Source organism: Numida meleagris, chromosome 7 (genome assembly GCF_002078875.1).
Source record: "Numida meleagris isolate 19003 breed g44 Domestic line chromosome 7, NumMel1.0, whole genome shotgun sequence".
Taxonomy (NCBI): domain Eukaryota; kingdom Metazoa; phylum Chordata; class Aves; order Galliformes; family Numididae; genus Numida; species Numida meleagris.
This window is the reverse complement of record NC_034415.1, coordinates 7446045-7467376: the sequence shown is the minus strand read 5'-3', so window position 1 is coordinate 7467376 and position 21332 is coordinate 7446045. Positions and strand designations below refer to the sequence as shown.

Sequence of the window (21332 nt, the reverse complement as noted above, 5' to 3'; positions counted from 1 at the left end):
TTTAAAGACAAGCTGAGTGTGCGCATACAGCACAAGTGTACAGTCCACAGACATGGAAACCGGAGGATGTGAGAACCTCGTTAAATGGCATTTAGCTCCAAGCCGCTTTACCTAATGGTAGAACAGAAAGTAATTCAGGTTGGAAGGGACCTTGGGAGGTCCCCAGTCTGACAAGCCACCCAAAGCAGGGTCAGCTCTTTTGCTAGGGCTTCCAAGGAAGGGGAGAGGCCTGCTCTGATGCTCGCTGCCCCGTGCTGCAGCCAGGGAACACTACGCTAAATTTTCCAGGAATTGCTCTCATCAGCTGCATGAAATTTCTCCAAATTATTAAAAAAGATCGTGAAGAGCAATCGTTCCGTTTAATACGTTTGGTTTAAAAGCTGATTCCCAAATTGATCAAGGACTCTTCAATACTTTTTACAGACTATTTATAAAAATTCATAAAATTCGATTTAAATTACAAAACTCATCTAATTATCTGCAGTTGTAGACAGCTTTGAAGTACTAAAAGCTTAATGGGGAAAAGATCTTCTTACCACCAGATAGTCTGAAATTACCAGAGAAAAAATAGGGTCCCACTGGTGGCTATGAAACTTTCATTCATTAACTTCCCAATTCCAAATTATGTAAATTTTATCCCTGAAAGCAAATTCACGTGTAGATGCAAGAACACATTGCTGCAACGCCAACGCAGTCCCCTGAAGGTTTGTGTTTCTGGTCAGGGCTGGAAAGGTTCTCCCAGTTCCTTTTGGTACTACTGCTCCGTCCTCAGGACTTGGAGGGTTACAGTACTGAGCTGAGATGGCCTCAAAGTCAAAGCTGCATGCTGACATCTGTATAACCCTTCTGCTGGTTACACATCACAGGGAGCTTCTGCACCAGGGATCCAGACCACAGTTATGTACTAAGAAATGCATTAGTTCTGCGCTCAAGAAAAAAAAAAAAGTAATGGAAAGGCTCAGTATTTTGCCCAGCTCTAAGTAAACAAAATTCCATTTCAGCCCCAGACAACCTCTGGTGTGTAGGCCAAAACCTCATGTGAATCAAGGTAACAGAGCCAGAGGAGAAGCACAAACTTCGAAGAGGTTCAGGGCTTTACGCTTCAAGCACCCTCTACTATTCTGAAGTTGAAGTCACTTTACCCAAGCATTTCTCCTCCATCCAGTTATGGAGGACAATCCAAGGAAGACAGATCCATCCACAGTTTAGAACTGCCACCTTTAAATAAGGGCCCATTTTCAAATTGTCGCTTTAAGAAAAGGCTATAAGAAAAAAATCAGCCCTCCTCATTTCTCACCTTCTCAAGCAGCAGCATCCATTGCACTGTGAAACGAAACCCTGTGAAGGATAAACCCACTCGCACGTTTCTTCCATTCATCTTTACCACCAAGACAGAAGCATCATTGGTCACCAGCTTAATAAAACGGCTCATCTAACCCCTGCCAGCCCAGTGCATTAAGAAGTGGAGAGTGGGGGGCAAAAAAAGAGACTTGTGCTAGACAGAACTAAAAGGCATCTTACTAAGTACAGAACTCAATATCTATGAACAAGCAATCGTCGGGCAAAGTAAAGAGGGGAATAGAAAAATAAAATGGTTCAGAGAATCGATGGAAAACATGCTCCTAATGGATTGCTTTTCTTTTAATCTCACCTTTGAGGAAAGGATTTCAGGTCATGTTGCTGAAAGGGTCAGCTCAAACAACAGCACAAGTTTGAAACAGTGGCTTAATTGTACAGAGCGAGTGCAAGGAAAGCTTCTGCTTCTTCACATCCTGTGCATTGCTTAGAAGCAACAGAATAAAAAGTAATAAAACAAATCCAAAAAATGAACTGTGGACTCTAAAAGGTAAAAACCCTAATTTGATTAGCAAGGTATCAGCAGCCAAAAAAGTTCTTTTTTTCTTTTTTTTTTTTTATGAAGTAAATCACCAAGTCACCAGGCAAATAGAGCTCTGGCTATCCAAACCTCCTTGGACATCATTTCAAGCCCCTTTCAGAGAAGTGGTAAACCAACCCAGAAGGAATTTGCAATCCGAGCCAGTTAGAAAAACCCACACAGCGCTTGGCCAAAAAACCTGAAGGGCTTCTGGGATGGTTTGCACCCGACCTGGGGACTCCCAGCAGGGAGAAGCAGTGTGCTGATAACCCGACCTCAGGCGGGCATCCCACTGCAGCCTTTCTTGTAGTTTTCTGCTCAGTTTTTTGAAATATGAAAGGCTGCCACATTATACTCGGCAGGCCTCTGACAGCGCTAAAGCAATTTTCTACATAAATCATTGTAATGCTAACGCTGCAGTTTACAGCCTCATCTTTAAAAGAAAGCCTTCTACTATTTACTGCCTCAGTAAGTGGGGAGAAGAAAAGTTAAGCTCTGACGACGGTGCTGTCTGGTGGCATAATGAATGGAAAATTTATTCCCTGGCCCATTTCTAGCAAAACTTAATATACTCGTGAAAGCCATGTAAATACTTTGTCCTCGGAGGATGGAGTGTATAAAAATACATTTAGCATATTGAGCTACACGTGCGCTCCAATTGCAAAGCGCGCATGTTGAAAGTCCCCCGAACGCTAAAGCAAAACTGAACCGACCGGTCAGTGCAAATCCTTACACGTATTTGCACGGAGCATCCTTCCCTGTACAGCTTTTTCTCGTAGCAAATAAGGGACAAAAGGACCACACGTTGTAAATTCCATAGACGACCACTCGTTTCTAAGCAAAGCGAGGAAGCTCACCCAGGCTGGGCTCAGCACCTCGCCGCGTGCGCCTTATTAAATCCGAGTGTTAACGCGTGATGGACGATGCAGCCGAGGGAGCACAGCCCCTGCCCACCTCCCAGCACCGCAACCGGCGGCTGCCACCGTGTGGATGCTGCCCAGGGACAGCAGGCACTGCTGAGCCAAGCAGAGCGTTCCCAGGGTACACTCTCTGCTGGGGAAAGCTGCACCAGAGAGCAGAGCTCGTCGTGTCCTGGAAGGCGGCAGCAGCTTCGTGCTTCACCAAAAAGCTTCTAGGTAATGCAACGTGCCCAGGGATGTTTATGAGCTTTTATTAGCCCTCAAATCCAGGCATTCATAAATATGCTTGTGGCAAGTGGCTCAGGAGACTGCTGCTCAGCTCTGGGGGTTTTCAGTCGACTTATATATAGCCTTTAATTACACTTTTCATCCCGTTCCCATAAATCTGGTTTTATTTCCCTTCTAAACAAACAAACAAGAGGTTGCTGATAAGGAACATGTTTCTTTCAACCTCCTTTGCACACAGAGCTAATATATCTTAACACCTCTCTGTCCAAGAGAGCAGAGTGCTCCAAGTCTAGTGTATGAAATGCTATGGGGTTAAAGCAACACAAACCAGACACCGTCGCGTTCTGTTTGTTCATAGCATCATTTTATTGAAAAACAAACAAACTAGCCAAGTTGCATACAAGGGAAATATACTTCAGGTCAATATAAAATAGACTCAAAATATCCCTTTAAAATACCGGTGGGCTGCTTTTTGGTTGTTCCTCCATTTTTTGGTTGTTGGGGGAGGGGGGGGGGGGGAATTGACGAGGATTACTCACCAATAAATCGTATTTGCTTTGTATTTAAATGCACCGGTGTCAACAGCAGCAGCTAAGCAGTGAGACTTCTCTTTTTGTCCTTCATTCATCAGCACATCCAGAAATGTGTTTAGGAATCAGTACAACAGAGGACCAGGCACACAGTAAAACCCTGCACAGCATTTCACTCAGTAAGAAACCTCTTTATAGCACCCTGCTAATTAATTTGGCCCTATCGTGGCTACCTACAAGCTTTCATTATCCTATGCCCTCCCCAAGACAGATAGCTCAGTTCCTAGTTTCAGAGTCTCGCTGAACTTGAGCCTATTAATTTGGTTAAAGAGCAATAGGGAACAACTGAACGTGTTGGGCAGCAAATATTACACACAAGCTCTTGATTAACCAGTTCAAACTTTGCAGGAACTGTTTGGATAGCCGGAAGCTAACTGGAGCTGCAGTGGCAGCACATTTGGCAGCATTGCTTTACCAAGGCACTTAAGGACACACTCAAACGCGAACTGTCTCAACTCAGCCCACACACTAAAACCCCTAAACATTTCTTAAATGCTTTAATAAAGAAAAAGCACAAGGAAGGGAGAAACACGAAGCTGGAAGCCGAACTTCTGGGGGGTTAAATGCCTTGCAAATTAAATAACTACGGATTCTAGCACTAGCTTGGAGGGAGGCCCCACACTATTTTCGTTTTTAACAACAGTAAGACACTTTTCGAACGTGTATTTCACCCAAGAATTATAATACCTTCAAAACCGGAGCGAGATTTACTGCCCTTCCAGTATTTTCTAACCAAATACCACAAAAATGCTGTTCTTGCAGAATGTCAAGGAGAAGAAAGGGCAAAGGAGAAAAAACCAATCCATGCTGAAGTTGGTAGCTGAGGAAGTTTGTCTGCGTTGCAGTGAGATTCCCATCTGCATTTCATTGCAGCTAGCATGAACCCAATCAGTGCAGGTTAAATACACGTCAGATCAGCGATTATTGTGTTCTGACCTCTGTGACTAAGTCGGACATTATACATTCCTGCTACATATTGCAGTAGTTAAGGGATCAATGCTGCTTTAAAAAAAAAAATACGTAATTTATGCTACACATGCCTTGATTTCTTCACGTAACGTGTATTTCTTGTAGTCTTTCAAGAAATATTCAAGCTGCTCTGTCACTGTCTGGATGGCCCCATTGTATGGTGTTAGACCAAGACTCAAAGCCCAGGTTCAATTTGTCATGCCATGGTAGCATTTCTTTCAAGACCCCAGGCAAGGCCACTTTGGAACTCACGCTCCCTAACAGTAAATTAGGGATGATGCTACTTCTACAAATGCATTTAGATTTGTGGAATGCGCCTGTAAGAAGCTTGTGGGTCTAGCATCTGTGCCATGCAGGAAAAAAATTCCCAGTGAACATGTTGCATCATCTTTTTCCAACACCAACAACAGCTCTAACCAAGCTACCACAGACTAATTAAATCCCCCAGGGTATGCTTCCACAGCTGCTGAAATCACTTTAAAGGAAGGCCTGCTGGCAGGTCCCAGCTTCTCCCTGTCCCATACGCTTTCTCAGGCTTGATCCCTAAGGGAGCTGGTTCACAAAATTAAACTAAAAGAAACTGATTCTGTTGAAAGACATCTCACCAGCTTATATGTCTAAACAGGTCCATTGCAGGCTCAGACCTCAGTGGTGCAGAAGACACGGCCGTCCCACATGGCAGAGGGTGCAGAGTTGTTGTTGGCAAGCAGAAAATCATTGTGTTGACTTTACCACAACCACCCCCTCACGAGTTTAAGCATGGCAAAAACAGCTTCCAACACTTAGCAGAGGTCAAGCAATCGCAGTCACAAACAACTCAGCTATTTAATATTTGCCATTATGGCTGGCTCCACAAACAAGATTTAATAACACCACAGATTCCTGAAGTTACCAACATTGGGAAAAATGGCTTAAAACGTTAGATCTCCATTATTTTTAATGCAACTGTACCATGAAGGGGACTGAGCCTACAGCAGCCTTCATGTCTTACCACAAAGGCTGCAGTTGCTCACTGGCATCTCAAAGATGCTTCGTTTTGATCTATATCAACTGGAACAAAAGGCACTACTGTGATATTCAAGCGCCTTCACAGATCAACGATAACCACACATCCATCACAAAATTATTTTGGGGAAGCCAAAGCGTTATACACACGTACAGACCATAACTTGTTTAATGCAAGTGATTCACTCTGCCTCAGCTGCCTGTATCATCATGAAATGCACTGCTAGAGCCACCGTATTTCTTACCTGGAGACTATGCTGGAGCCATTGTAGAGGTCACTAGCGTAGGACAGCGTTGCCAGGGGTCGGACAGAGTTGTAGCGCGTGAACTTGGATAGACACTCCTGAAACTCATCCAGCTGGCTTGTGGTTCTGCTGTCATCTAGGGAGAGGTGGGAGAGGGTGAAAAATGAATGAGAAAGTAAATAAACACGCAGCAAACATGATGCACGTCTTCATGTGATACCACCTCCGCTTGTTATTTGGGCAGGAGTCTTGGTCAAAAATAGGTTCTCTCTTTCATCTTTTTGGCATTCCCTCAAGGCAGCAGGATTCAGAGCGTAAACTAAGTCCTTCCAGTGAACCTACTGCCTAGAGAATCAGCCTACAGATCATAAATATGCTTTCCTGATAGATGAGCTCAATTATTTTAGTCTAATTCAAAGCCTACGGGCCATAAGGATTATTAGCAGAAAAGCCGTAAGCATATCAAAATGCAAGGTAAAGAACGTCTAGCATTCTATGGAAGTGAAAATATATTCCTTTTCCCCAGAATTGTACTTCAGGTACAATATGCCTACATTTGGTGTCAATTACATTCAAAATACTTGTAGCAAAAAGTATTTCTCTTGTTACTCCAAAAGCAACAGAGCTAAGGGAGAGCTGTTTCACGGCTGGAGAAAGGAGACAAGCATGAAACCAGAAGACTCCATGCGCTGTAAGTTTTGTGAAATTATGACCTTCAGCAGACAAGATGAAATTGAGCCAGCATGAATAATAATGATAAATATTCTGTGGAAAATGGAACAGTTCACTACAAACGTTAAAACTAAATTGCAGCATAGATGGCTAAAAATTATTCCCCGAAACCTCACAAGTCTTAACTTTCTTCAGTCCAAATGGAATTTTATTTCAACCAGTTCAAAAATTTAGAATTTCCTATATAAGGAAGAATTCCTTACTTACAGCCATGTCTCATGGACAAGCCAGCTTTCCTAATATGATCAAGCAACTGCAGTGAAACATCAGACAGAGCCTCCAGGCTTTGTAACAGCCCCCAGAATTTGCAGCAATTCCCCCCTGTCTTCCTTGCTTTATCTTTTTGCTCCAATACCATGGAAAAGAACAAGCCCAGGGAGAAGTGACAGCTCTAACACACAGCACCTTGGCTTGCAGGTAGTCCAGTATGCAAGTCACATTACTGCACACCTTGCCTTCTGTTGAACCACAGCATGCACTGCAGCAGCAGAAAGGTACACGTTGCTCGCCCATGCAGCTGAAGTCACAAATTTAAGCTATAGTTAAGCATCCCTTATCAACAGCATAAGGAAGTGATAAATCTCCACTTACTGTGGAGGTTTACTGTGGAAGTCTGTGGAAACACTGGGGTGAAAAAGAAGAAAAGTTGCAGCAGTTGTTATTTCTAACATTTTTGCACCTTGACAATTCCTTGCCATCGGACATTATCTTGCTCTATAACTGTTAGGCATTTTGAAGTGTCCCTTACACGCTGTTTAATGTTTCACTGCATAAAGAAATAGCCAAGTTCAGTAACAAGCATGTTTTAGGGAACAGCCATGGGTACATTACCCACGTCAGATGGATCAAAATGAACAAAGCGTTGCTTTAAATTAAACCCCCAGCACCTGACCACTACAGAAAACAGCTCGAGAAGCAGCACGTAAACATCGGTAAGCATTTTTCAAAGACTGATCCCTCCTTTGACACTTTAATAGGAGCAAATAGCTGCTACTCTCCCATTTCCCTCATTTGGAGATCAAGCGCACAGCCCTCCTGTAATTTATTCTGCATCTATGCCTGGAAAACAGAATGTTATTTCTCAAGACATTTTCCTCGTCAAAGTGCGAGGCCATTGCATAATTCCAGTTGTATTACTTCTCCGCTACTAGTAGAAGATTTTCAGGCATCTCTTGCAAAAACCCTTATATCCATATTAAATCCTATTTCAAATGTGTCAAAAAGCAGGAATGACTTTGAAGAGAAGAAAATCTAATTAAGCCTTACAGGTTATCCCTTATTTAGGGCAAAAACTGCAGTAGCAAATCCTCCACTTTTTTGGTGCAGCTGACATCCACATAAACAAAACAGCTTCGCCGCATTCATATTTATAGTTCCAATTATGAAGAAAGATGCCTTCGACAAGGGAATGCTGGGAAAAGTCCAATTTGTTATCCTTCGTTAATAAACGTATTATTTTAACGTAAACACAGCTCCGTATCACCAAGATAACGGCGCATGGGAACATCTCTGCGTGATCTGTGAAGTACTGCAGCCTGCAGAACATTGTGAGCCCCTCACAGGAGTCTGGCTGCTCGTACACAACTGCCTTCTCCCATCTTCCAGCTACTGAAGCACTCCTCCCATCGTGCCACAGTTTGTTAGACCTGTGCTGCTGCACGTGGTGGGACCTGAGACAGCCACTGCTCTGACACAGGCATGCCCGCATTCTCCACCCGAGAGCGAGCTCTCCTACAACACTTGGCAGCCCTTAAAAATTAAAAGGCCAAGTTTTTTGTTGTTGTTGTTTATAAATAATAATTTTTAAAAGCTTGGTAAGTGGCTAAACCACAAACTAAATTCACGGACGATTCATGGAGCAGGGATTTGTGGCCCAGCTTCCTTGCTGATCTGTGTCCTGGCAGCTCGGTCCTTGCCTTCCAAGGCTACGAGTAAAGATGCTCCGCTGCAGCAGGCTCTGCCTGCTTTCCTTCGTGCTTCTGAGGTTTCTCTCAGCCCCCAGTAGCTCCCTGCTCTTCACTGCAGTCTCTCCCTCTTTGCATAAGCAGCTGCTCACAGCTTGGTGCTGCAGATCTCTTGCCTGCCACAGCCCATTGCACAGAACTCTTTTCCCCCAAAGCTTACTTCTTCCCCAGGGGAGCCAGCGAGCGACCTTCCTCTCCCTTAAGAGGCATTCACTTGACCTGTTCTCTTCCAAAGAGAATATTGTTATATAATTAAGAACCATCCATCCACCACCTAACAATTACTCTAGCTGCTGTCACACTGTTACTCAATTATGAATGAGGCAATCTAGGCAATTGTGAAAACAGCTCCTAATTCTACAAAACAAGTCTTAAATCTAAGGTGTGCCCCATGGGATAATGACACTGCTGCACACTCAGCTTCTATACTTCTAGCCATTTGTTAACCAAGACTCACAATCTAGGCAACAAAGGATAACCTCCAACTATTGTACTGCACATTAAATATGGGAACATTTATCAATTTGTTTTCGCCTCCTAAGTATTTTGATAAGCACTTTCATGACTGTGCTTATTCCACACCTAGTAGAAAGACAACCCAGCCACAGCCTTCAAATGTTTGCAGCTTCAGAACAAAGATCAGTGAAAAATTATTTAGTGTGGGTTATGTCTTTCACAGTACAGTATCAGAGAGCAACATATGTGCCCCTCTGAAACAATAGCATTACATTTTATGAGCATAAAAACCTCCAATATTGGGCAAGAAAAACCCACATGGGATAATTAGAAGTAACACCATTCCCACACAAGGAAAAAAAAAAGGCTGCTCTCTTCAAAGCAAAGCTTTCCCAAGGAGTGGGACTGCGAGAGGTAAATGATGTCAGAATTGAACACCAAGCACGAGGAACTCACCTGAGACACGTGTCATCCTTGTGGAAAAATAGCACTGCTCTAGGTCCTCAAAGTGAGCTGTGAGCCGCTTCCGTCGCGAGGCTAGTGTGCTGTTATACCATGGCTGCTTCTTGGCCTGAACAAAGAAGAGAACGTGCTTCCTGAGAGAGGTAAAGCCAAGCCTGGGTTCTATTTCAATAGATTCTAAGAAACTGAAATGCAATTTATACATTACATCTGGTGAGTCAGAACTTCACAGTGACAATAAGACTAACTTGTCATTATAAAGTCATGACTAGGGTCTCAGGTTGCACCTTCTAACTTGAGAAGCAAGAAGGCCTGCTTTTAGACAGTGGTTTTCTGAATCTCTGCAAGTTTAGCTTCACACACAGGACAGATGGCAGCAATCCATGGGGAGCCAGGTATTGCATGTGTGCAGGCAGACAGCAGAGGCCCCACACACACGGGCTTTCAGCTTCCCAAATCAAATGGACTCTACAAGAATTAGTTCCTAGATCTCTAGCAAACCACTCAAAAAGAGTGGGGGCTGTTTATTTTAAGCAGTTAGTTACTGAATTATTTCTTCTGAAGTAAGTCAGTAACCACAAAAGTAAGCAAATAAAGATAGAAGCAGGAATATACTACGAGACTAAGGTCAAAGGTTAACTGAAAAGAAGTCCACGAAACAAAAAAACCCCCACCTTTTACCAACCTACAAAAGCACCAGTACTGAGAGGGAGAAGGACTGAAACCACATAAGCAAGGTCGCCTTTTGAAAACAAATGGAAAACAAAGTACTTCTTGTTTCAATCACTAGTGAAAGGAACAAATTCCTCTGCTGCACAAGGAGCATGAAGAGCATCTTGCTTTTGTTTATGTTTCAAAAGTCTCACACATCACTCAGAGATAATGGGGGAATTTTAAAAGATTTAAGAACCAGCAAGCTCCGTAATGAAGATTTCTTAAGGCACAGTATCCCTGAACACGCACAAGGTGTACAATGCCTCTCAAGCACTAACAAAACCCATTCAGCATGCACCATGAAGAACCGTCGCTCAATCGCCCCTCAAATCATGTGGCAGAATGGGCTGCTCTCATTACAACCGTCAACAACCCAACAAGAATGAACCAAGTTTCAAGCCTACTTTGAGACTCTGCTTATAATTGTACAAACAATAACCTAACATTCAAGGGAAGAAACATACCCCAAGCAATGAAACCTCCAGATGCCACTGCCCGTGCGAGGCCCCTGGCTATGTGCTGACATCGTGACTCATGGCTTGACAGCTTGTTTCATCTTGAAAGCAGCTCCAATCTCAGAACACATCTCCAGCGCTGGAAAGCACTCCTACCTCAACACCTTTCAAATACAATTTTCTAAAGCTTCACAGCTTTAAGAGAGATTTAACGGAACACTTTGCAGCACTGCTCCCCTAATTTTGCGCCCCGGCTTGCACGGGCTCCAACCTCTCTCCACGCATCAGAAGTGATTAGGGCTCAAGATGACTCAAGCACCAAGGAGCAATCACTCCAGTCTCGCTAAGACAAACAAGCCTGCGACACAATGAGGGGTATCAGCCATGCCTGGCTCTCATCTGCTGGATGCACCCAGTCCATGTGGAGGCAGCATCAGCGATTTGAAGTAGCTTGCCTGCTGGGCAATGCATCAGCAGAAGAAAATTCCCTCGGAGCAGTCTCCAACTGGCACCTGGTGACCCAGCTGCGCTGGGGATCGGACTGCGTCTTGAGCTGAGCCTCAGCAGCAAGGGGTTTTAAGCTGCTCGGGTTTTTATCAAAACATTTATTGAGCTTCTAAGCAAAGACGACTGCTCGATGGCTAGTTGTTAAGCAATGCTAGGAAACAGGAGTGGAAAAAATAAGGCGAAAGGAGCGAAAACACACCCAAGTGCTTTTTATTCAGCTGCTCGCTCTATTATGAAAACTGAGAAAGCTATTACTGTTGTTCCAGTTGGGAACGGAAGCTAGGGTTACTCTTACCAAGAGTTATTTTTCTGTCCAGTAGGCACCCTAAAGAGTCCTCTCAAACAAGTGTGGAAAACCTTCAGAGCTGTCCACAAGCTCCTTATTTCCAGCAGAAAAGCCAAGTACTGCAACTAAATACTACCTGCAGAACCCTCCAGTGCCTATGCAACTTGTCCACTGTTTTATTCTGAAGCTCAGCCTCTGGAAGAAAATTGTCCTGTGGCTCAGTGACACATAAATTCTTCCTTAAGAACATGTTTGCAAGCAATGCAAAAAGCAATTGTACTGTGAAAGCAAGCTACGCTGTCCTTTCTAGCTTAGTTACACACTGCCAGCTGTAAAAAATCTATGATTTTTGTCGTGACTGACAATTTAAAGTGCACAATTGAATTTAAATTCTTAGAAATGTTCTTACTGGGGAAAAACTTTTTGCTGTGAAGTCATGTTGAAATGAGACCAGCTTTGAATGAAATGTTCAAGAGTTCTCTCTCAACTCTCCATCCAAACACACATTAAAGTTTGATTAGTAAATTTGCACTAGAGAGTATAGATCTTGCACCGTCAAGGACAAAGAAATTGGATTTGAGGACAAAAAGTAATCTCAAACAAATATGACTGTCATACAGAATGACTAGAAAATCTAGGTTGTTTGTTCTGTGCAGTACAGCCATGGTATTTTTTTCCATTTCAAAGGAAAAATTAAAGTACCGAGACAAGGAGTGTCAGTAGGGAACAAACACTACACCGTATCAGTCCCGAACATAAAATCCCCACCAATATTTCATATGCCCTTTACAGCAAGGTAGAGCTGCAATCTTTTGCGTAAGCAAAAACCTCACAGACCACAGCTGAAGGAACAACAAACTTTCTTATAAGGACTGTGAAAAATTTCTCACTACGAATAAGTTATAAGGCTGCAAACAGAAATCTGCATATGCACTCGGGTGCTTTCTCTTGATACCAGTTATGTGGCCAAATAAAATCCAGCAGCACTTCTACCTGCTAATTTGCCAGTTCCTGAATATTTCTGGTGGCAGCACACCACAGAGCACCTAAGACATGAGTTAACACGTAAACAACAGTCTACCTAAATAAAAACTCACTTCTACAATCAAAGCCTCTTTGATACCTGATACCAGTGTCATCTTCGTAGCCCAGAGGAACCGCTCTGAGCTGCGAGACCACGGCAGTGCTGTTTGTCATTTGGGAAGCCGTGCGGGTCAGAAGGAGTTTGGAGGCTGCCTGCCAAATGGCTTCACTGTATATTGAACTTTTTGCCCTCGGCAATATGAATTCTTACTACAGCTTGTAAGGCCCTAACAATGATAAACGACAAGGCGACTGTATATTTGGAGAATGAATGTTCTTGTTTTAGAAGTCAGACTTGATCCAAAGCTATGTAATTCAATGCAGAGCGTCAGGGATTTACCTCTCTTCCAAAACACTGCTGACTTGGGAGAAGAGATGAAAAGCAAAAAATACTCTCTCTGCCCTGGAAGAGTCAGCTTTGGGAATTAAGTCACACATCTAATAAGTTACATTCATTTTCTTTGCTTGCATCACTATGAATATTCACAGCTATGCACAGTCATTCCTACTGCTAAAGCCTCAGCTCCAGTTTGACCGCATAACCAGTTAAAGCAAGAGGCCAGTCAATTGGCAGCCAGTAGATGGTCTGTGTTGTACTTAATCTCTCCCCAGTCTCCACATCCACTGTTCCTTTCCCTCGTGCACAGACACATGTATTACCTTACCTGAGAACTGCCACTGAAGCCTGGAGGCTGGCTGTACTCCGTGGAGTCAATAATACTACTGCAAAAAACAAAAAGAAATAGTCTGCTTAAATCACCGTACAATCATCCTTTATCATTTCCAACCTCTTCTACTCTCCCCCAGCCCCTTACATCCTGTAGCATACTTACCTTTGACATCCATTTTACAGACAGGGAACACAACGCTGTTTTTTATTTGGGCATTTGGGAGTGATGTGGGTATTTTGTTCTGCTTTTAAATACACAGCGTCTAGAACAGAATGCTGATCATCTCTGTACATACCATAAATTTGTTTACTGTCACACACAATTTAGTGTAGTACAATCTAATAATTCCTAATTAGAATGCAAATGCACATCTTTTGCATGAAATATGCAGGCTGAGACATTGTGAAAATAACATACTACTGATGGTTTTCAGTTCCTTTAAAAAAAAAAAGAGAGAAGTTTAACGCTGTTGCATTTGAAACAGAAGCATGAAGAAAAAGCTAAAGGAACCAGCTTAAGAAAGACACAAGTGTTTCAGACACCTCTGAATACACACAGAACAGACACCAGCAGTGAAATACAGAACTAAGCTCAAATACTGATGGCCAAGATTATTATTACTAGAAGCTGCGACGCTACATATAGCTCCATAGTTAGTATTTTCAATGACACAGTGTATCTAAATCACTGTTTTTAAAGCATAACGTATGCACGCCAACTCCAAATGTTTCAATCTCAAAAATGGAAAGGCATCTGATAGAGCCAGAAAGAAGGTGGTGAGTATTCTCTCATTTATGGGCAAAATATTTAGCCATCGCAATAAAGCACTGGAGTCAGCTTAAAGCACAACTATTTAAAATTTTTAAATGCACAACACCACTTCATCACCTACATGGAACACGTTACAAGTACCACCGTGATTTGTTTCTGAGAAATCTTTTTTTCTGTAACACTTCAGCTGTGTCATTCCATTTGATTTGGACAGAAGCTACGCTCATTATCCTTAGCTTTACTTACAAGTTAACTCTGGATTTAAGCAGCGCCTGGGAGGAGCTGGACATTTCTTTAAAAAGCTGCCAGAACATTCTATAGGTCCTGGTTTTGGATGAGATGGCTGTACCTACTGGTGTTTAGGTAATGGCTGCCAGAACAGATGCGCAGACGTGACATTCTTGGTCACGAATCAAGTGGTCTGGCTGAAACACCAGCCAGGGTACCTGCGAGTCTAGGATGAAATAGTGGCACTAGTGCTTAAATATTTCTCTGAATGTTTTAAAGCTCTCCTGGAAGTAGAATGAAGTAGGAACAGATGAGAGATGATTTTAAAGTATCGCTAGTGGCTAACTTGCAAGATGAGATTGATTGGAGTTCTGCTACAAGCAAGACAAAAGCTGCAAACAAAGAAAATCTGAGGGGTAAAAATCATTATTTGCTGCTAGCTATTGCAAAGGAGAAAATAGCAGAGCTGTTTCAAGCATGGTCAGGGACAATGAACTTTAAATTAGGATGTGGCCACATGAAATAATGAAACACGTACAGTAGATCCTGCCAGGAACAGCATGAATAAGACACTCAGCTGGAAAGCAATGAAAAAGTACTCCACTCTGAGACAGGTATAGCAGCAATTAACAGCAAAACACACAGGCTTAGAGTGTCTAGTCTCGTTCTGCTGCAGGTTGTCTGGTGATGTTAAGCCTTCAGGAGTGCAGACGTCATTTCCCTAACCAGAATACAAATTCAAAGCTGTTTCTGTGTGGTGCCTGAAGCCGAGTTACGCTGGCATACGTTTGCACGTTTTCCATTTAAAAAAACAGGAAGCAAATAATCAGAAAAATCCAAGTTTCCTCGGAACTCCTTTTAAGAAGCTTCTGTAGCAGCAGGTTCAATTAGGAGATCCAGTTACACTAGAACGGCATACTTAAAAACCTGGAATAAGAACAACAACGCAGCCACCCGCGCTCTGTAAATCACATTTGTTATATTCTTATGAGGTGGTAAGAGCAAATGGAGGGGAAAGAGATCAGGATTTTGGTAACTGAGGCTGAGTTACCAGGCAACTGATTTTTTTTTTTTTTTTTAAACATCAGAATCTCTCCCCAGAAACACCTATTAGAGTGATTGTTTGTTACTGCTATTACTGTCTGAATACCTAGCCAGAGAGAAGCTGCCGCTTCTATCTCCTGTTTGCACCATCTCCCCATAGCAAAAATAGCACACGAGCCTGTTCTGAAAGACCTTCCCCAGAACTATTTGTTCTTTTCCCTATTCTTCCCATCTTGCTCTCTATTAGTATACAAACCCAGCAATCTGCAGTCCTGTAAACAAGTGGCACGCTATTACTCAGTTGAATATTTCCTCACGTCCTGTACAAGCATAAAAGAAAAAAAAAAAAACACTTGTTTCTTGAAGCAGAGAGCGTATTCAACATGATAGTTGTATTTGTTTTCTTGCTAAGGGACTTCGAAAGGAAGATGGGGGGGGAAGCACAGTAATTTCACATTTTGAAGATGTTGGGGATGGGTGAAAAAAAAAGCAAGAAACAATGGAAAGAATTCATGAAGCAAGGCTGTAATTTAGAGGAAGCAGTTGAATAAGGGCAAGTCACTAGAGACCAGGTAGAACTCTGAATTCCATAGAACTATATTCTTGAACTTTAAATTCAAAGGCTAGAGAGATTTTTTTTTTTAATCTCAGCAGGGATCTATGATAGCCTTGTACTATTTATGAGTCATAGCAGTAAGTCTGTATGATTGCATTTCATTATCAAGGTGTTTAGCATGTTAACAAGTTATATTCCCGTTTAATATACCATTTTAATTCAGGGAAAGTGTAAAAAGCCTCTGCAAGTTCAACATCATTTTAACAGAGAAGTGAAACTATCTCAAAAATATTTGTATTTCATCCTTTCTGATTCACAGCATCAATAAAAAGCACTTCAAAGATTAAATATATCAGCTACCACGGAAGTGGAAAAACCTGCAGGTTTTAAAGCTCCTATCAGTTGTTCCGCACCACTCTTTCCAAGGAGGGATCACAGCTAATTTGTGAGATACTCCACAAAACTTAACTTTAGGAAAAAGAAAAAAAAAATAATTCAAATGGTAGAAGTTTCTGGAATGAGAGTTCATGTAATTTAAGCCAGTACAATTACTTGTATTACATAAAACCACATCATCTGCCAGGATCGGAGAAGGACAAAAGCCACAAGAGCCAGGTAACAGGGGATGCCTGTTCAAACACTGCCTTCACCTACCATTTTCTCTTTGACCACTCATGATTACCTCTTAATGCAGCAATGCCATTAAGAAACAGAAGGGCAGTCAGCAAACCCACACACTACAGAAAAAACACTCGATACTGTGTGTTATATAACACAGTCCTGGTATTGTGTTGTACAAGAGGGGAAGGAAAAAAAGGTTCACACACAGCCAAGATAGAACTGAACAAGCATAAGAAGGACCTAGTAAGAAAATAATCCCATGTTCTCAGCACCTGCCATGGTCTACCTTACCCTCATCTCCCAGCAGACCTTATTTGAAACTCCCTGAAATATTTTGCACACTAATCTTACATCTTCAAAAGCGAGGACAGAGAATAATTGACCCTAGCCCATGAAATAAGGAGGCATAAGAAATAGCAAGAAGCTCTCAGTAGACTGAAACCAGTGTAGGTCACACGCAGCAGGTTTTTAAACTCCCCCTCACAAAAAACTCTCGGGCTTAAAACGTTATTTGAGATTTCAACAGATAAAGTTCTCTGGGAGCTTGTTTGTTAAGTTGCCCCAAGTAACAAAGATACATCTCTACTCGTAAATACACAATCTTCTCAGAAAAAAAAGGTTTCCAGGCCTGAAGGCGCTCAACATGTGAGCAACAAATTCAGCCCAGCCCTTGCTGAAGTTATCCCCAAGCAGCAGTAACATGAAACAAACCACAAACAATCTGTTTAATAGCCAATAACCAGAAAACGAGCAGAACCTGACAAAAATCTCATCAGCTTCACAAACCTGCTGCTTAGCAGAGCAGCAACAACCCGCACAGAAAACACGCCCGCACCCAAAAGTTGGGCCAGCAGCGAAGGACAAAGCAACAAATGCTGCTCCCGTCCATCCTTGCTATATTCCTGTCCTTTCCACCCAGAGCCAACTAGAACTTCCTAGAAATACTAGCGATTCTTTTCTCTGGGTCCAAAAATAGCAGCTTAGTAAAAATTCCCAGCCACTAGTGCTGCGCTCCATACCAACACGTTGTTTCTACATCTCTCCAGGAGAGGAAACCCGATCGTTTCTGTCTAGCTTGCTTCTGGGCTACCAGGTTTAGAGCTGCAAATTGCTGTAAAGATACCAATAAAACTCTGTAACAGAAAACAGCTACTTAGACAACTCTTACTATTAGGAAAATACACTTGGGAGAGGTAGGAGAGATGATCATTTAATAACGTAACTCGGCCTTGTGAAATCAGAGCTCTCTTCCAAGTAAAAAAAATAGGGCTATAAAGAAGTAGAGCACTTCAAACCCTGGCACATGCGACTTGGACGTAAGAAGCATCTGCAATTTTGTCATCAAGAAACCAGACTATGCAATATTCCAGACTAAAATCCACACTGAAAATATGTTATTAGAAAGGCATTTCATGAAATCAAAGCAGACAGCAGATAAACCGAATCAACACTACGTGTATTTTAAAATCTGATTCTGTAAGCCTGTACCTTCAGCCACTCATGCTGAGTGGAAAAGCCAGAGGACACGGGCACCTTGCAAAATTACGCTTTCCTATGTCAAAAAACTGCATAATGTTTAACACGTATTTAATAGTGATATTTCATACCATAGCACAGGCTTATAACTCAAGTTAGCTAATCCATATTACATCTAAAACCATCAAGCTTTCCACACCACCTGGGCTGGAGAAGGCTTTCCATCCAACCTTAGACTCAGATGGCGATTTCTTCACTGCTTTCTTCATGTGAATTTGTATCAATAAAGAACAGAACAGGTAAATATTGTACGGCCCTCAAGTTTTGCTTGTGTTTTGTGCATGGCATGGAGAGGACTAACAAGTACAGAGCAGTATGTACAGCTGGAGATCCAAGTTCTGAGTTGCAAGCTCCATACCTGTGTGAAGGTGAGGGAGCTTCAAACTGCGGCACCGTACTGTCCTCACTGACTGGGGAGTACAAGCCACTCATCTCCTGAAACAGAAAGCCAAATTACAGCAAAGCTGACAAAACATGAATAGTAGGCACATTTTAATATACGGTGTTTACATAACCTTCTTTGCATTTTTTTTTTTTTTTTCCCCCAAGGAAATAATGAACTGTATCTGCAATTCTTCAATTCCCTCCTGGAAGCCTTTGCAATACCTCAAGAAACCTGGATTTCTTTTTCCTTTTTTTCCTTCTTCTTTCGGGTATTGCTCCTGACAAACCCAGGTATCAACTGGGTTTATGAAACCACACTGCTGCAGTGATTTTTTGCCCCACAAAAGGCAGTTGTAAAGTTTGTACTCAAACACAAAGAAAACACCAATGGATTCAGTTAAAATCCAAGAGCCTCTAACCCAGCATCTCCCTCAAGCACAGCAGAACAAGAAAGCTCTAACCACATGTTTGAGACACATGCTAACTTTTATCTAGTAGCCTTTGCAGCTATAAAGTAACGTCAGATGTAGGTCATGGCAAGAACAGCCACAAGACAACAGGGCAAAGGTGGCATTGTGCCCCAGACTTAAAAGAGGATCTGTCAGTCTTCTGTGGGACAGGTGCACAAGGAAAACTTTGCACATGAACTTGGCTTTGTCACTTCCAGACTAAATCACTGCAGTGCACCCAGTACGAGACTGCATCTTTAATCCATTTGAGAAATTGAAGCTATGCAGGATGCTGCAGCTCATTAGTTAGGGGGGCAAAGTGTTCCAGGACGTTACTGGTACTTTTTAAATTCTCACTAGGTGCCCATTAGTTGTTAGGCAGAAAGTGGGATATTTGTGACAAGAGAGATCCCAGGTTTCAGAGGTCAGCACCAAGGTCACTGTCACACACTGGATGCATACCTCAGCTGCAGCCTCCTGAACTGCCTGATTAAAGAGCAGAAAAGCAGGTAGCTAGATATTCTCCAAGGGACCCCACAGATTTGAGAATAGCTTCCCCTAGATTTGAAGGCCTATTTCACCAGTCTAACAAGCTAAGGTATATTTATTTCCCAGGAGCTGAGAAAGATTCAGGGAAGCCAGCTTGAAACACAGTGTTATCTGCTGAACTACAATTTGCATAGCTATCAGCTGAAGGGAAGTTCCTGCAGCTGTCAGTTCTATTTTTACTTTGATAATTCATCAGCATGAGTATAAATTCAGCGTAAATGAAGAAATCTAAGAGGCTTTTGGGCAGTGGATGGGAGATGGGACTGACTGCTTGAGGCAAGCAAGAAGAACAGCAGCCACGCAAACTGATTCCCAAGAAGCTCTAAGGGAAATCTATTTCGAGAGGTGGCAGAATCTGATGCATTCCTAATACAGTTTCCTACCTCACAATCAAAATACTAGAATGACTGGAGGAAAGGATCAAGCGGAAACCTAAAGGACTAAATAAGGATAGAAGGACTGAGCTGATGGGTTTTCAAATACTTAGAGAATAATTCTTAACAAAAAAAATCTCAGGAGGGTCCTGAGGATCAGGAAGTAGCAGATAGTTTCTGTTCTGACACGCAGCAGGAGCTCATTCTGCTCCTACCCTGCCTCTGCATTACAGCTCTCTCACTCACCCTTGATACATCTCCATTCCAAGAGTGGCACGTTGCTAAGATTTAAACAGCCTATACAGACAGCCAGAATGGGGCAACGCAAAAATCATAAGTCACAATCAATAAATTGGCTGTTGATTTCCAGCAATTATTCTAAAATACTACTCACATAAAGACATTGAAAGATATGATTATATAAGAGCTAGGTTTCAATAAAAGCCCCCCTCTTACTAACCTGCAGTCTGTGCACATCAACTATACGAACAAATTAAAGAGCGAGCATCATCCGTTCATTTTCCCATTACTGAAGCAAACGCCATAAATTTAACACATCAGCCCCACAGCAAGGCAGACAGCTTGATGGAGAAGAAAAATTGCCAGAGCCAGAACAACGTCTGGGCACCTCACCTCTACTCGTTTAATATCTTCTTCCAGAACACTTAGCTCCTTCTGGATCTGCTCCAGTTGCTGTGGATAAGAGAATGGGAGAAATCTAAATCAATCTGCACGGCACCACCGCCAAGATAAGTTAAGATCTTTTCAGAGAGAAACCTTAACTATTGTAACTATAAATGATTCAAAAGTCACGAGGCAGATGTTCATATGTATAGATTAACATAAGTGGGCACAAACTACTGTTAAGACAAAGTTGTTACTGTACAAAACAAGAGCATGATGTGCTTTGATTTTCAACACAAAGACCCGCATTATTCAAAGTTACACTTCTACGCTCCCCTAGCACCTTCCATGCAAGATATTTATAACTTGTTTACAAGCATTGAACATGATCAGGCAAAGACACCGTGAATGAGACCGCAGTCACTTCATCCTTCAAAAAAAAAATATGAAATAGTTAGCTAAAAAGTATTACGAGCACTTCTCTTTCTACCAGTTAACCTACTAATTGACAGGTTAAAGTTTCTGATAAGATTTTCAGATTGGCAAAAACACCCATTCTGGCCAGGGAGAGATTTGCCCCTAGCACCAAGCAAGCGTGGCATTTCTTTGAAAGGTGTGACACTTACACCTTGGATTACACCACAGACTCTGGCCAACCTCACCGTGCTCTGTCTGTGAAAGGCTCCGAGGGGAACTTCTTCCAAACTCACCAGCCACCATTTCCTTTTCCCTTTTGGGGTCACTTTTTTTTTTTTTTTTAATCTCTTTGATCAGACATTGCCCTGGTTTCACTCATCTCATGCACAGAGAGGCCACAGACTTGGTGCTTACTCTTAAGCAAGAGCATCACCTGCTCACCAGCTCTAATTCCCACTCCTCAACCAGCAGACATCTCCCATCCAGATGCCCACACAGCCTGTGCCCAGCTGTACAAGACTCAAACACATGCACTATGCTAGGCGACAGCTCTAAACAGACCGACTCCAGCTTCTGTGCAAGCCCAGCTCACCAACATGCACAACCCTAACAAAGA

The 21332-nt window shown here is 42.4% G+C and overlaps 1 protein-coding gene across 3 annotated transcripts in view; it reads right to left on the bottom strand.

Annotated features, from left to right (window-relative positions):
• The window catches only part of RFWD2 (ring finger and WD repeat domain 2), a 128322-nt gene that overhangs the window by 83926 nt on the left and 23064 nt on the right, over positions 1 to 21332 (bottom strand). For all 3 annotated transcript variants that reach the window (XR_002440969.1, XM_021403995.1, XM_021403996.1), the window contains exons 7-11: positions 20309 to 20368; positions 18278 to 18354; positions 13158 to 13215; positions 9442 to 9556; positions 5834 to 5969 (exon numbers count right to left, since the gene is read on the bottom strand). Coding sequence is in view for 2 of the 3 variants with exons in the window: in XM_021403995.1 (XP_021259670.1) it covers positions 5834 to 5969; positions 9442 to 9556; positions 13158 to 13215; positions 18278 to 18354; positions 20309 to 20368 (446 nt within the window). In the remaining variant the exon portion in view is untranslated. The remainder of the gene's footprint in view (positions 1 to 5833; positions 5970 to 9441; positions 9557 to 13157; positions 13216 to 18277; positions 18355 to 20308; positions 20369 to 21332) is intronic.